The sequence below is a fragment of the Camarhynchus parvulus genome, chromosome 9 (genome assembly GCF_901933205.1).
Source record: "Camarhynchus parvulus chromosome 9, STF_HiC, whole genome shotgun sequence".
In the NCBI taxonomy this organism is placed as follows: domain Eukaryota; kingdom Metazoa; phylum Chordata; class Aves; order Passeriformes; family Thraupidae; genus Camarhynchus; species Camarhynchus parvulus.
In genome coordinates, this window is record NC_044579.1 from 8,898,934 (window position 1) to 8,914,865 (window position 15,932).

The 15,932-nt window shown below is 48.0% G+C and overlaps 1 protein-coding gene across 1 annotated transcript in view; it reads right to left on the minus strand.

Moving 5' to 3' along the window:
* The window catches only part of DIS3L2 (DIS3 like 3'-5' exoribonuclease 2), a 179,647-nt gene that overhangs the window by 23,037 nt on the left and 140,678 nt on the right, over positions 1-15,932 (minus strand). The window contains exon 15 of the mRNA XM_030954141.1: positions 14,014-14,093. Coding sequence (XP_030810001.1) covers positions 14,014-14,093 — 80 coding nt within the window. The remainder of the gene's footprint in view (positions 1-14,013; positions 14,094-15,932) is intronic.

Genomic DNA, 15,932 nt, shown 5'->3' on the forward strand with positions numbered 1-15,932 from the left:
TCAGAACCACTGCCTGCAGCAGCAACATGACTGTGCCAAGAGGTAGTAAGAAAGGGGACACACAATAGTTAAAACAGACAATCCAAGTACCTGGAAAAGGGCAAGGATTATAAGAATCTGGTAACCCACCACAGGGGATACAACAGCTTCTGTTACTGCCCACACTTCATGTGCTTACTTACTGCTGTCTGTGGATGCTTGTGGGAGCATGTCCCTCCACAGCAAGAGAGGCGCCAACCCCATTTCAGCCTGGGCTTGCTCCATATCACACCAAGACAGATCCCATATGGAAAGGAACAAGTTCAGTAGCGAAGTGTGGATGGGCTGAATGTCAAAGCATGGGAAATGCAGCTCAGGGTACGTGCAATCCAGGCACATTATACCCTCTTTGAAACTCAGTCTCCCATTGTTATTTAACATCCTGAAAGTTTCAGCCAGAGACTCCCATCCGCGCCCCAAACTGGCCTGGGTATGGCTGGGAAGAAGAAAGGGAGCTTGAAATGAACTGTGGAAAGATTTAAGTGCTCTAACTGCTGCTTTCCAATACAATTTTCCACTTGGGGCAGGGGAAGGGAAGGAGGAAAGCCTGACAGTAGTTTAGAGCCAGTCACAATTGTGACAGGTTCTTCTTTTCCATTTCCAACCAGCTCACAGGCAGAAGGAGCACTTTAACTTCCATTAATTATCACAGCCTTATTCCAGCCCAGGGTTTCAGAGCAGCTGTGGCAAACTCTTCGGACCTGTGAGGAGCAGGTCCTGCCTCAAAGTGTGCTACACTACTCAGTGCACTAAAACTCTATAATTCATGGAACCAAGAGCTACTGCAACTCTTCCTAGAGTACCTCAGTTTGCAGCTACTGTAGGCAGTACAAGGGCATCTCCTGTAGGCAGCACCAGTTCTGTCAGAGAAGAGGATCACACAAACAACTTCTTGCACTCCAGACTCTGAGAACAGGTTAACAGCCATTTAACAGATGGATCTCTTGCACACCCAAGCTGTACACACAGAAAAAAAGGAGATTAACAGAGGAGTAGATTACTTCTGTCTCCTCCCTGGCTACCAGAGACTCCTGTTGTAACTCTACCACCACGTGAAGTTTATGGCATTTATCAGTACTGATTACTGGATACACAGCCTCAAAGTGTGCACGTGGTGTTTAGGGAGATGCAGGCAGCTCAAACACACAGCCCTCATGCAACCGGGGCAAAACTCTTATGAAATATTGCAATGTGGTTTCTCCCACTTTTTGGCTTCATTACAATCTATCAATGAACATTATTTAAAAATAGCTGTAACTGAGATGTGCCTGTGCAGGGACTAAGATGTCCTAGCTCAGCATTTCAGCCCATGCTGCCTCCTGTCCCTTCCTGCTCCTCTATCAACACGGCTGATCCACCCTCAGCTGATCTCTCCTGCTGAGACCCAGTCCCTGCTTCTGCCTACTCCCAGCACCCAGCTGCAGGTACCATCCCTTCATGCTCAATGATGACAAGATGTGCCATTCTCCCTTCCCCAGCTGATACCAGACCTTTCCAGAACTGCCCCCCATGACACTCACAGGTATTTTTGGCACTGAGTAATGAGAGCAGGGAGATGCTGCTGCTGCTGCTGGATGCAGCCAGACCTGCTTCCCAGGGACCCCACAGTCACCCCCAGCAGATGCTGGTGAGCTGTCTTGGGATTCAGGTGCTTCATGGCTCTGAGTGGGAAACGAGCCCAGCCACAAGCATTGTTTCCCTGCCTGCAGCACCTGAACAGCTGATCCCTCCAGCTGCGGCAAATCTACCAGTCTGGAGCAGGTGAGGGGCAAGCCTACACTGCATGGACACGTCCAAAAGGAAGAAGGAGGACTCACTGTGAATTAAAATTTAGAGTGACTGGGACTACTGCTGAGGTTCACACAGCAGCTCCACATTTAGCTCTGAGTCACACAGGAATCAGCCTGGGGAGCAATTACTGGTGCACAAAAGCTCTTGAGCTGCAACAAAAGAACGGCAAGGAGCTTCTCATCAAAGCCCCTTGAAATCTTTATCTTGTCCGCTTAGGCTTGGGAGGATACTTCCTAATGCTAGGACAAGTGAAGCCTCAGCAGAGCATTTGGGATGCTAGAGAGGAAATGTCCAGTGAAGTGAATCAGGGGTGAGCAGCAGCCACTGCAGCACAGCAGCAATGACAGCCCTGACAACATCATTCCCACGCCAGCACTTGGGACTACAGGAACTACACTCCATTAGGAACAAGCTGATCCCTTAATTCAGTCCTCCTGACTCCTCTGTTAAAAGATTTTCCCGAAACTGTGTAGAACTTTGACTAAGCAAATGCACTTTGGCATCTGACTTCAGCCTAGCTGCCACTGCATCACCCCCTGCAAGCCCAGCCTGGGCTACTGAGAGCCACATGGCAAGAGGAAGTCCCCAAACCACAGCCTGCTCCCAAATCAGGTCTGCAGCACCAAGGAGCTCCCCACACTTCAACCCTCCTCCCTGCATCCTCACGCACAGATGAGCTTTTTATTCTACAAACCTCACAGACTGCTCTAGGACTGAAAGGGAATTACATTAGAGCAAGCACACGCCCAGTTGTTCATTTAGTATGTGCTGACAGTCTCGTTTTGACTCTACTTTCTACATTTAAGGCGTTAATGGGAACCTTGATGCATTTCAGAGGGAACGTGCACAGATAGAAGACAGATGCATGAGGCTAAAACCTGGCTCCCAGATTTCATATCAAGTGCTGGATTTGTTTATATCCATATGATGCAATCTCCATAAAAGCAATCAACTACCACCAAAAGAAGATGTTTCAATATCTGCACAGCCTTCACACACTAGGCATTAGGTTTGCTTTTATGATGTGGAATAATATAATGGATTTCTTCCACAAGTTCCCAAATGCTGTTATTAAGTGTTGCTTCTCTAATAAAATATGCTGCAACATACAGCAGTACATGATGTGGCATTTACACAAGCCTTTTCTCCATATAGGACTTGCTGGCTTTTAACGAATCTGTCTCTTCTATACACTACAGAAGCACAAGATGAGTAATTATGTTCTCTGCTTAATAATGTTTTTGCACTGGCCAATTTAACAGCTAATCTCCACAAACCTATGAGATAGTCCCCCAGCAGCTACATTTGCATGTTGTAATCAAGTCTTGCTATTAAATCATACTTTGCAACAATAGCTGAGCTGTCAACGACAAGCAGCAGCTCTCGGCTCTTGCACTGGCACCATGCAGGCAAAAGCCCTGGATTAACAGGCACAAAGCCTCACTGCTCTGCCAGCTAGGAGACCATCCCTTTGCACTTTTGGGAGCTTGGAAATGGCTACACCCATGACAGAACTCAGGACAAGCATCCTTTGTCTCGGTCAGCTCTCTGGTCAGTCAGCTTGCAAGCTGTTTTCTCCAGGCCTGCCTGCTGCTCTCTGCAGCGATGCAAAGCCAAACTGGTTTGGCTGTGGTGTGCTCTGTCATACTTCTCTGACTGCTTTTTATGGTGTCCTTAAAAATTGAGCATACTGTGTGCAACAGAGAGATCCCTTTGTGGCAAAGGTCCTGCCTTGGCTGCGTGGGCAGAGCAGATTGTGCAGCCATGCTGTGATCAGAGCACTGCACCCTTCAGGGTTAACCAGGCTCCTTGAAAAATGCCCGGCCCGATTTTCCAGTTTCTTTGCTGTCCTTGTTGATCACAGTGCAGCAAGAGGATGTGGCTGAGAGACAGGGAAGACCAGAACCAGTTCAGTAAAATGTCCCTGTTAGTGTCATCACAGTTTGGATGAATAGCTGGTGTGACACATACATTAAACAGATGTTTGATCTCCCTCCACTGGCTTTGACCAGGGATTGATCCCCTGCTTTGCACTTCCCATTTGCCCTCGCAAAACCTCATCCCCAAAGAGACCCACATAAACTCCAGCTTAGCTCAGCACCATATTCCTGCTCCTGCACATTCACTGAAGCAACGTGTCCCTTCTCCTCTGCCTTCCCACAACCTCAGTTTTCTCTCAGTGACTAAGTATCTGAGTGACCCAAGTGCATCTGTCAAAGAACAGCACCAAGAGGCAATTCCTCTGAATTCCTGCAGCAAACATCACTGCTCTGGTCCAGGCTGTTACTGGTGCCAAAAATTCTTGCTCTGAACCAGATTCTGACTCTCTGCAAAATGCTGCAAATGTGCAATAAATAGCATAGTCCTTTTGAATCCTGCCTTTTGCAGTACCTTTACCAGAGGCAGAGTTTCAACACAGCAACGTGGATCAGCCCCAGCCCGGCCACATCGATGATGCCTTTCTGTCCTAATGATTCTTCATATGCATTAGCACAGCATTTATTTCTACCTTGCCCTGTTCTTCCCATTTATCCACAAATCTGACATGGTTTCCTTTCTTTTAACATGGAAAACACAGGGAAAGAAGAATTTCTTGCTGGAATAGGCTCACTCTGTGAAAGTAGAAAGATGAATCTAGATTCATTCTGTCTCACTAATTGTTGGAGGCTGGAACTGACCTGGGGCTGGCCTGGCTGCGAGTGAGCGTGTGAGCACAGGCAGCCTGCTCCCAGCTTCTCCTGCTTTATGCTGCAAACAAGTCACACCAGACTTCTTTGTGCACCTGTCTACTTCTGTTACCTAGACCCTTGTGCCCAGCCACACATCACCAGGCAGTGCCTGTCTGTCACAGCAGGACTGCAAGTGAGCACTGAGCTTAAATAAAGCATGAACCACTCCTTAAGGATGACTTATCCTCACCTCACTTTAGGTCCTATTTTACCACAAAGTCCTTCCCAGGAGTACTTCCAGAGGGGCTAAGCCAGTGAAAGTCAGGACAACTGCACGTGTAGCTGATCACTAAACTGATTATGTTGAGATGAGCAGGGTTTGCATCAACTCTTTTACAACATCAGACTGTTTAACCTGGACTGTCTCAGCAAAATGAGATTATGCCAGGGATGCAACATGTACAAGAGCTGTGCCAGGGCTGGTTTTCACCACAGGTATGGTGTGATGAGCAGTCGAGATGTTGGTTTCTGCTCAGCTCAGTGGAGATGGAAAGAAATATCTGCGAGCAGCCCAGAGGCAGGCAAGAGCTCTGCTGTACAAGGCAGGAGTGAGCAGTGATCTGATCAGCCAGAGGTGTACAGGAACAGTTCATCACTGCCGTGCTCAAGTGTCAAAGTTACTGGAGGAGCTGAAGGGCAGAAGGCAAGGAAAGTAGGAGGGGAAGTGGGGGATCCTGCACTGCTCAGCTCACCAGGCCAGTGCCCAGAGTAGTGTGGCCCTGCAGAAGCAGGAAAGCCAGACAAGACCTGAGCCAGGCTAAAACCCAGGCTGGGCTCTGCACCTGCCTGTACCAGCCAAACGCCATGTGCAGGTAATTGTGCCCACAGCAGCAGAGCTTTGCAGAAACTGAGAGTGGAGGGGCAATGATAAAAGTTCACTTTTTTCTATTCCCTTCTTTTTGATGATGGCAAAGTGCTTTATAAATGCTAATAAAAAAGCCCCCGAGGATTCTTGCAGGATTCTTGCTCTTTTTTGCTCTGTGGAGGTTGGTGGAGCAGAAACAGACAATATGACTGGACAGAGACCATGCAAGGAATAGCCTCTGAGTTGGGAGCTGACCATGGAGCTCCCACCCCATGTGAGCTGGTGAGGGGTCCAGTGGGATCAACACAGAACAGGACATTCCCAGAGGCAGAAAAAGCTTGCAGCACATCTTGGCCAGTAATGAGGCTGCTCATTTAAGAGTGCTGCATTTCAGATGAGACAGGTGAAGGACACAAAATTTAAGATGTTCAAAGCTGTTCTGAGGTATTTCAAACCAACTTCCATTAAAATTAATGGAAACATTAATGCAAAGTACACTCAAATCCTCAAGCAGGTTCTTTCCAAGCAAGATCTTTCCATTAACTTGAAAGGAAGCTGTGCCCAAATCCTCTTACACTGCTGGGAACGTCTGAGACAGGCAAAGTCAGGTTACAAATCCATTAGGCTCCAGACTGAGTAATGCATGGCCAGTTGAAAGAGGTGAAAGTGCTAAGCTGTGAGAGGAACCCCACTCGGGGTGACCTTGAGTGAGCAGCTGAGCACACAAAACATGCATGTGACTTGGAGTTCCTTTTTTCAATGGAGAAGAAGTAGGGAGGTGTGGAGAGAGTGGAATCCATTGCCAGACTGATGTAGCTGCTCTGAACCACGGAAAAAAAAACATTGAAAAAGCAGCAGGACCAAGAACAACGCACAGCAGTAGCTGGAAAAATAGAACTGGGACCTTAGCTGCTCAGGAGAGGGTAAGAAGAGATAGTTCCACTCTCACCCTCTAATTTGTGAGGACGTAATTTCAATAAGGTCCATGGAATGCCCAACTCAGGAGAGTATATGGAGAGAGGAGTGATGTCAGTGCAAAACTGGTCTTTTACATTAACACAGAGCAATGTGTCAGGGATTTAAGACTGGGAGGATTATTTCACCAGCTGATGCTGTGTGCAGGGAGGCCTTCAGGTAGCTACTACTCCATTAAAATAGACTTGCAGGGTCTAAAACACATTCCACAAGCATTTGTCCTTGAAAGAGAATTCACTGCTCCTCTCTTGGCCCAATTTCCCAGTTAATCTCTCTTGCCTTTCAAATGTGTGCTTTATTTCTAATCTGAACCCTTCAGCTTTCAGCCAGTAGCTCTTTATGAGAGAGCAATCCCAGCTGGCTGACAATCCACTGGGTTACTCCAGCTCACACTGCCCATGTCCTGGGGAACCGAGGCACTCCATGCTGCACAGACCACAGAGGTCCTGCCTGTGGCAAACCAAAACCCTGGCTCCCTCTGGGCAGACAGCACAAATCCAACAGCAGGATGTTGAGCAGGAATGGCAGGTTTATCCCTAAGCAGAGCATCCCTCATCACAGCCAGCTCCAAGTACTCAGGATTCCCTTCATCACCTTTGGTCTTACCCTACTGTCTGTCCTTGCAAGGAACTCTCCATCCTTTGTACCAAAGCACCTCCTGACAAAGCAAAAGAAGGCAGCACATCCTCTCACCCACTGTCCCAGCTTGTAACATCCCAGGGTGGCCAGCAAAACCTGCTACTGGCAGAGAAGTCACTCTGCACTGTGCCTATACATTCAATGACACAGAGACCAGGCCAAAACAAGGACTCCGTTTCCCTAATCATTAAAAAACAGACATGCTTGGAAATCCTACTGGGAGAGGGATAGCTGGGGGCTCTGGTGATTTTTCTAGCCAGATCCCAGTTCAGGAGAGTGCCTTCCTTGACACAAAATCAATTCTGCAGCTTGGGTTCATGATGAAATTGAGAGGTGCCTCTTGTGGAGGGATGATTATTCATTCTTTCCCACGTCACATCTGTCCTCTCCCATGTTCATAAGGGCTAGTCACAGACTCATCTAATTCAGGGCTGCTAAGAAACCCATATGCACAGGCTGGCAATTCAAGCCCAGATATAGCTCACTGCCTTGAGCATTAGTCAGACACGTACAGGCCAGGGAAATGGTGCCGAAATGCTGCTGAGGGCTGTAAAACATATTGTTAAACAAATGGATGTGTAAACAGATCTCTGGGATGACACATGGAGACAGCATCTCTGACTCAATTACAACTGCAGCTGATGGTCTCACCTACCTGACTGCCACCAAATACCCAGACACCTAACACTGACACAAGGAGGTTTTACAGCTCCTTCCCAAGCAAACACTGAAACAGATAAGATGACAAACTCCTTTGATTCAGTCTAGGGAGAGAAGAGAGGTCCCACACACTAGGATTTAAGAGGCCAGTCCTTCCTACCTCTTGTGGGTGGGAGCACACACTGACTGCTCTGGAACTCTGTTGGGGATTTAAAGAGGGCTACCGGTCAGTCACTGTGGGATACTGTATAAGTCCCCAAAGAAAGCTTCAAACATTTGTTTGTAAGGGATAAGGTTATGTTCAAATCCCATCTGCCTGCTCAAGAAGAAAGCAGGTTTCCTTGATCACCTTTCCATTTGCATCCTCCTCATTGCACTGACACTCCAAGGATTTGGCAGTTACTATTTCTACAGCTCTGATGGACTGGAAAACTATTATTAAGCAGCAGGGTGGCAGGAGGAGACAGGTCTGTGTCAAGAACAGCAGCTATGTAGTACCTGGGCAGAGCCTTTTGCAATAGTCCTTTGACCCCAGCTAGGAATGGCCATGGGGCCCCTCTGGAAGGAAAGAACAACTCTCTGCTCCTCAAAGTCTCAAGTGACAACGGCTGTTTTGCAGCTTATGTCCCAACAGCCTGTGGAGGTACAAGACAGAAAACCCAGCTCGTGCCTTGGGCAGGAAGGATTCCATATCTTTCAAAGTTTTAAAGGTCAACCTCCAGACTTATTCTCCTGGACAATTTACCCTCCACTGAACCAATGCCAAAACCAGGAGGACTGGTTTATCTTCATGTACAGTGACAGAATAATTCATCAGCCTTGCTGGCAAACTCCAATGCTCACCCTCTGGCAGGTGAAGGGAGTGCTTGTGTAAAGTTTACTGTCAACAGTGAAACAAAACCAACACATGGTATCAAAAGAAAAATTCCAGTGCGCTATCCTATCTTTTTTTTTTCCTGGTAATTGCAATGATTCTATTTTGTTCTGAAATCTGAACAAAGCATTTCACAAGTTTCAGGTGAATAACTGCTGCAAGAAAGCATCTGTCCAAGCCTGTGATGTCAAGGGACATGTACATGGATTCTCCTCATGAAATTCCAGTCCACCATACAAGACAAATAGGAGAAGACACCACTTCCAGAGACTTCTCTAGCCCTGCAGGTTGGAGTAGGGCAGATCATGATCACTAACTGGGAAATCAAATGCCACCAGGGGAGTTCCTTTACACCAACAGAAGCAGTGCTGATTCACTGGGATGTGTGCCATGAAACAACCACATAATAAGGCAGGTCAGACACCCAGGGACTGTGTGAGTTGTGCAGCAGCACCTTGCGCAAACAACTCACTCTGCAAGCCCCAATTTCTCAAAAGGAACAAAAACATGGAAAATGTGCCAGCTCACTGCAGAACAACCAGGTCCATGCTAAAGTCCAACACATGAGCTGTACACCTGGGAAGTATCTCTGAAAACAAATCAGCAGCTGTGTCAGCTGCTGTACATATTTTCTTCCTAGCACTGCCAATCAACATCTCTTATAGCAAAAAAGAAAACACTCCAAACAATTCTGCTTTGCTTTTTCAGAAAAAAAAACAAACCCTCCCAAACCTCGACCCAAACTCTGTTTACACCAAAACTGCCGCAGTCCTGAATAGGAGCAATAAATGGAGTGAGCTAAAGTGTTAGTGACAAATAACCCATTCAAACGATTCCAGCATAATTATAGGTTGGCTCTCTTGATGTCACATTGGGTACATCACTGCAGATATTACATTCACCTTATGAAAAGATTGCACAGAGCAGCTCAGTTGGTAACCCAAACAGCATTATGTATCATGAGTCTGTCAGCATCAGGAGTGCATGCACCCTGGCATTTGAAGTCCTGGTGTTTCAAGTGATAATCCAATGTACCAGACATCACTGATCTCTATATAAAAGGGGGCACCGCTTTTCCTTTCAACTGGAGCTGTTTTTCACTTCTCATTCTGAAGAGTTGTGTGGTGCTGCCCGCAAGTGGCTACACTGCACAGCAGCTCAATCTGCAGCACTCTGGGTCCCCAGAGAGAAGAAGTGATCAATACTCCAATGCTGCTTTTGTAAGAGGTCTCTAAGTGCTTCTATGCAAGATGCTGCTCCTCTGGGCTTTGAAATTACTCTGAAGAGAATGTGAAAGCCCCCACTGCAAATTCATAACCCTGACACAAACTGCAGCTGTGGTACAGAATGAAAATGAAATTCATTGGTGAGTTGCAAGCTGGTCTATTGGCAAAGGTGGAATCTGGGATGTGGGGAAGGGACCTCAAAACCAGACCAAAACTTGGACACTGAGGGAGCAGGAAAATCATATTAGAGAAGTACCAGCTGGGGACAAGAAAGTGTCATACTTGACAGGGATTTACACCTCCCTGCTGGGTCTGGGATGGCAGAGACCCTGAGCACTGCATCATCTGAGAAAGGTGGCAGTAATCAGTGTTGGGAGGGAAGACAAAGGCATTTGAAGGATCAGACTTGCTGTGGGTAGATGGGCAGAGCCTAGAAGGTCTCCAGAGAAGCATCTGGATAGTGATGGTGAGTGTAGAGAACAGATTGCATTTTCTATTTCTTGGATACAGCCAAAAGACACTGAACTTCTCACAATTAATTTCTTCCAGGGGGATCTTGAATTGGCTTTGGCTCTTCCTGCACACAGGCTGGAAGAAGTCTTTCATGCTGAGCTGTAACCTTTAGGACCTCATCCTTCCTGCTGCCTGCAGCCCACAGGAGCAGGGCCAGGCACGTTGGGCAGGCTGGCTTCAGAGTGGGCAGCTGGAGCTTCCTCAGCACAGCCCATAACACATTCCTGGAGCAGGGCCTTGGTGAGTACATGTTTGTAAGACAGGATTCATGAGCCATGGTGGATGTGAATGAACTTGATGGTCTTTTACTGCCTGGCTGGGTTTTGCAATTGGATCCTGTGTAGGATCAGAGAAATCCAGCCTGTGTCAAGTGGCAGTGAAAGAAAGCCAGCTGCACTGTCAACACCTGACATGTGCCTTGTCAACACCTGACAGGACATCTGGCAGGGCTGTCCCCTCCTTGATGTCACTGCTCTAGGGCCATCTGAGGGTTGACAGTATGCTCCTGTTCCAAGTGTCACCCAGCACCCCTCACTGTCTGTCTCTGTGTCACAGCACAGTGCTCCCCTTGCAGGACCTGGGGCTCTGGCCACTACACTGACTGATCTCCATTAGGGAGAATTTAAGCAACATGGCTTAAAAATGAGAAAGCACACTGCTTGCTTCTGTCAGGTCAAGCCACTTCCTCTGGGGCCAGGAAGGACTGACAAGCTGGAAAGGACTGGATGCCCAGGGGATGACTGGATCCCTAGGTCTGAGCAGGAGGAAGAGAAGTGATGTCCCCTGGTCTCACCCCTGTGACTGCAGGGGCAGTAACAGCCTCATTCCTCCATACAGCTCCAAGCTGCCACTGGGACTATCAAGTGCCACTGGATACCTATCTATTATTGCAGGGGCTGGAAGGGCAGGGCAAGCAGCTGTGTGCTCACCTCTTTTGCTCTCAATCCAAGGCTTCCAAGACTTCCAAGGTTCTGCTGAGTCCAGTCCACCCAAAGTGCTTGGCACCGAGGGTGGCACTGTGCCCATGAATGTTCCTGCAGACAGGCAGGCAACAGACAGCTGACTGGAGGAGGAACATATCCTTTGAAGGGTTTTATCATTTTAAAGGGAACAAATTCCAATTGATTGCCCTTGTAAGAGCCTGCATGGTACCTGCACTTCTAGCCTAATCAATAGAAATTTTAATTGCTCTGGTAATTACACTTTCAGCAATGCTGTGGTCCTTTGTTCTCCAAGTGGGAGACCAATATCCGCTGCTCTCCGGTGGCCCCATCTGGCTGCAGCTTGGAACAGCATTTGCCACTTGCAGGGGAAGGGACATTCCATCAGTGACCAGGGTGACAGCAAGCCTTGACACACACAGCCTGGCTGGTGCAGATCTCTGGGGCACTGGGTGCACTCCCCAGGTCAGAATGGGTTTCTGCCAGCCAGAATCACCTCAGCTTTCTCCTGTTAAAGCTGCTGCTCAAGAGCTTCACACATCTGCATGCCTGCCATAAGTTTTTCCCTGGAGCAGGTCCCAGGTCTGATGCTTTGCTGAGAGCACTGGGCTCTAGGATGAACATTTCCAGTCCCTCCCATGCATGAGCTTGCAGTGTGTCACCAGTATTTCTTCTCTGGGCTGTAAATGGTTCCAAAATACAATGTAGATACCAAGGTTATATTACTTTAGCTTCTGGCTACACCTTCAGGAGGCAGAAGAGCTGTTACCCCCTGAGTCCTGATGGGTACTGTCAAAGCCTGACCGCACTTGCCCTGGAAAATAACTATACAAGCTGCCCTGGAAAATAACTATAAGGAAGAGCCATTGTGACAAGTGCCATGTTACTGTATGGACATCAGATTAACCCTATGACAGGCCCAGAGCTTGAGAAGAACAAAGCACAGAACCAAGCACATGTTCAGCTCAAGGGCGTTTTACCTGCAAGAATGCGTCAGCCGTAGCACAGACCTTCACGCTTCAGTTCCCCAGCCAAGGACTTCCAGAAGCACTGGGCTGCACACAGGGTTTGGGGGGGAAAGTGTGTGTGCAAACCTAGCAAGGCTCTCCCTGGGAAATGGAATCCTGCTCCCCCCAGGCTGGTCAAGCAAGCTATGAAATACAAAGTATGGGGGCCTGCATGAAGGTGTAATTGCAGTGGGGATCTGTCAGGCACACACAAAGTCTGGATTTACTTGCAATTGCACTCATCCTGCCCACAACATATTTTTTCAAGCCATGATCCTGGCTGTCATGGCCCAGGGTGGCTCAGCTCCCACGCCTGCCAGAATTGCAGGACACAGCCATACATCTCTCAATCAACAGCTGTTAACGTGACACAGCTACTTTGTCACACACTGGGCCTCTCACAGCTAACAGCAAGGTTTCCAAGAAGAATTGCTACTGGCCTTAGCACTTAAACAAAACAGCTCTGCTCATGTCCCGGGAGTTTGCTCAAACAATGGCAGAAAACACCCATTGGAGCCTGGGGACAGGAGGGTCTCTGGCAGAAGAACCACAGCTGCTGATTTTTGAGATATACAGCACACAATTAGAAACACTGGTCTATAAACATCCTCAACAAAGCCTAGCAGGTCTAGGGGTTTTCTTTTCCTCACTGTCCATTGTGTGCCACTGCCTTTAAAATCCTCAAAACCAGAGGCTCCTCCCTTGCTGATTTTATGCTTTGGCGCTTAACTGCACGTTGCCCTATGAGCTTGGTGGTGCTGGAGACACCAACTCTGCTCATTCAAGGCTCTGGGCCTGGGATACTTGGGATGGGACCGTGTACCATGTGCTAATCACCCACCCACAGGCAGGAAAGAGTCTGCCACAAATGACCTCCCTTCTTGTTTAAATATTAAGATTTCTCAGCTAAGACACTGCTCTGTGCATTTGCAGATGTCCCTCTTCCTCGCTGGGACTGCTCTCGTTGGCCTTTCTGAGAAGATCTAATTACAGGCTGTTCTGTTCATTGACAATTTCATATACTCTCATTTTTTAGGTTAACTTGAATAACTGGCAAGAAGCAGAACTACATGGGTGGAGTAACAGGCCATGGATTTATGACATGCTGGTATTCAGGGCAAACACAGAAATATCCTGAACTCTGCTGCTGCTGTCAATTTGATAATGAGAATGTGATTTGAAATAAAAACATCTTGGGTGCCAATTCACTACAGCAGCTAGTAAAAATAGGCAGAATACCTAGAAATAGAGGACTCTGTGCTCCAAACACATCCAAAGCTTGAATATCATATAGTATCTTACAAAAACAAAGCACGTGGCTGCAGTGGGGCTATGGTACCTCATAGGCCATTCAGTGAACCCCTGCATGAGCTTCAGCAGAGAGAATGGGATGCACTGTGGGTCTAGCTAAGCACAGGTGAGGGCTCTGCTTTCAAGTGCTCTGCAGCCTTTGGGTGCTTTCCCCCAGGCCATGCTCCCAGAGCTGCCCCAACAGTGTAGAGTGTGAGTCACAAACACCCCTGGGCAAAGCCTGGGTGAGCTCTGTCAGAGCCTGAGGTACCCAAGAGCAGGCCTTTTAGACAAATAAAAGTAGCTTTTAAAAACTAGAGAAAAAAAAAGGGGGCTGCAGGGCCTCGTGCATTTTAAAGAATCTGGCCTTTACAGGAGCTGTTCCCAGTTTCAGGTCAAGCCCGAGGCCTTTAATCTACTTTTAAGTGGTATAAGCAGTTGTGATCCCTTTGCCAGGAGGCAGGGCAGCCTCCTTTCACTGCACCTTCCCCTGTTTGCTGTGTGTAATCTTCCATAAGACTTACCTGTTGCTGTCCCGGTACTGATAGATATAACAGCCCTGAGGCATCCCACTCTCCTGGTCCAAGGCAAACGAGAGCTTCATCTGCACAGAGGAGAAGGGGTGTGGGACAATGAAAAGAGAGGGAGAAAGGAGAAAAAAAAAAAAAGAAGCAACATTTTAGGCTCTTGGTAATTACAGCAACTTCAAGCAAGGCTTGCGGGAGAAAGCTTAACTCACCAAGGCTGACACGCAAACACCGTGGCCTGGAACATACTGTGGGGTTCCAAACCTCAGGGAAAAGTCACATGCATTGCAGAAACCTCTTGCTTTTTCCACCCTTTGTTACTATAAAGTGTTCGTGGTTCCTCTGAAATGCATGGGTTGTAACAGCTGAGCCCTCCAAACCCACCCACACACAGCACCCCTCAGCAGAGCGGCTGCGGTTCCCCTCAGACACTGCACAAACGACTTTCTCCAGCGGCAGCTGCAGTTCCCACGAGTCTTTCTCTGAAAACCTTCCCAGCTCCATCTCGTTCCTCCAGTGCATTAGAACAGAGGAGAAACCACAGAGGGAAAGGTGACAGATTTTTCCTTCTGTGCAGAGTTATTAAAGAGCTGTTAGAAGGGTTTGCAGTTTGGATCCGCCTCCGGCAGCAGGCTATAATGGGACCTGGAAGCTGCTTTGGTTGCAGCTCCAAGAAGGCATTCAGCAAGGGTTTTTGGATTTCAAACACAGCTTGTTTTATTAAGGGGGAAAAATTAATCCTCTTTCAACAAGCAACAGAATGGTTCTGTGGGGAGACTTTTTTGCTGAAAATGTCTTCAGTGATTTTATACACTGAGCTGCCTAGAAAACAGCACGGAACTGAGTTCTGCAACAGCCCTGCTCATCCAAGCAGGTCCTCATTACCCTGGGGAAGGCTGCTGGCCCCCAGGTCAACGTCCCACCAGCTCTCACAGCCATGACCCCTGGGCTCAGCTAAAGAACTGCAGACCTTGACCAGGAGCCAGCGGGGAGGGTAAGAGGGGCAGCATCCTTTAGAGGAGGTAGCTGCCACTCTTCATGCATGTTTTTGGAGTCACAGAGATTACTATCAGCAGGGCTGTTGCTGGTGCTGGATTGTGCAGAACTCCTGAAATGGTCTGGGAAGATCACCACAAGGGCTAAAAGTCAAAGGAGGTTTGTTATGATGAGCCTGACCTTTTTAAGCAAAGAAAGGAGGAGAGCAGTGTTGAGCCACTGCATTTGATCACAGACTCCTCTCCTCTGGGCTCCAAGAAAATTGCTAACTCAAATTAATGGCTTATTCAGGAATGAACACAGAATTAAAACATCTTTCTCCTCTAGGCTGTAAAGAAACCCTGTGTGCTGAATCACTAGATGATGCACTGATTTTCCCTTCCCAAAAGAGTAGCAAAGTCACGCACTGTGCTCTCACTGACCCAAATAAAACTGCATGCCAAGAAATCATTGAAAAATTCACCACCTTGAATACTGAGTTAAGAATCAAGTACTAGGCTGAGGCCAAATTCAGCCGAGCTCCCTTGACATCCACAGCCCTACCCGTGTAAGGCATTCTGAAACACAAGCTCATGCAACACCACAGAACATGAGTGGCCATGGTACACACATCACATTTATAGCACTGTCAAGACAGTGACCTCTTAACACTCTCCACAGCTGCCCTCTTGCAAGCCCTGACCTTGCACCAAGCAAGGTCACTCCGAGCCACTCTGGACAGCAGTGTTCATGGCAGGACAGCAGGGCTGGCTGGGGATGCATCTTCTGGCCAAGATCCTTGAAGCCTGGCTGTGGATCCAGCCTCTCCAGATGCTATGAGGGCACATGGCAGCTACCACATGGGAGCAGGAGGACAGCAAGAAACAAAGGAACCTCCCCAAGGGAGACAAGCAATCACCTTGCTGGCTACATGTGCTCCA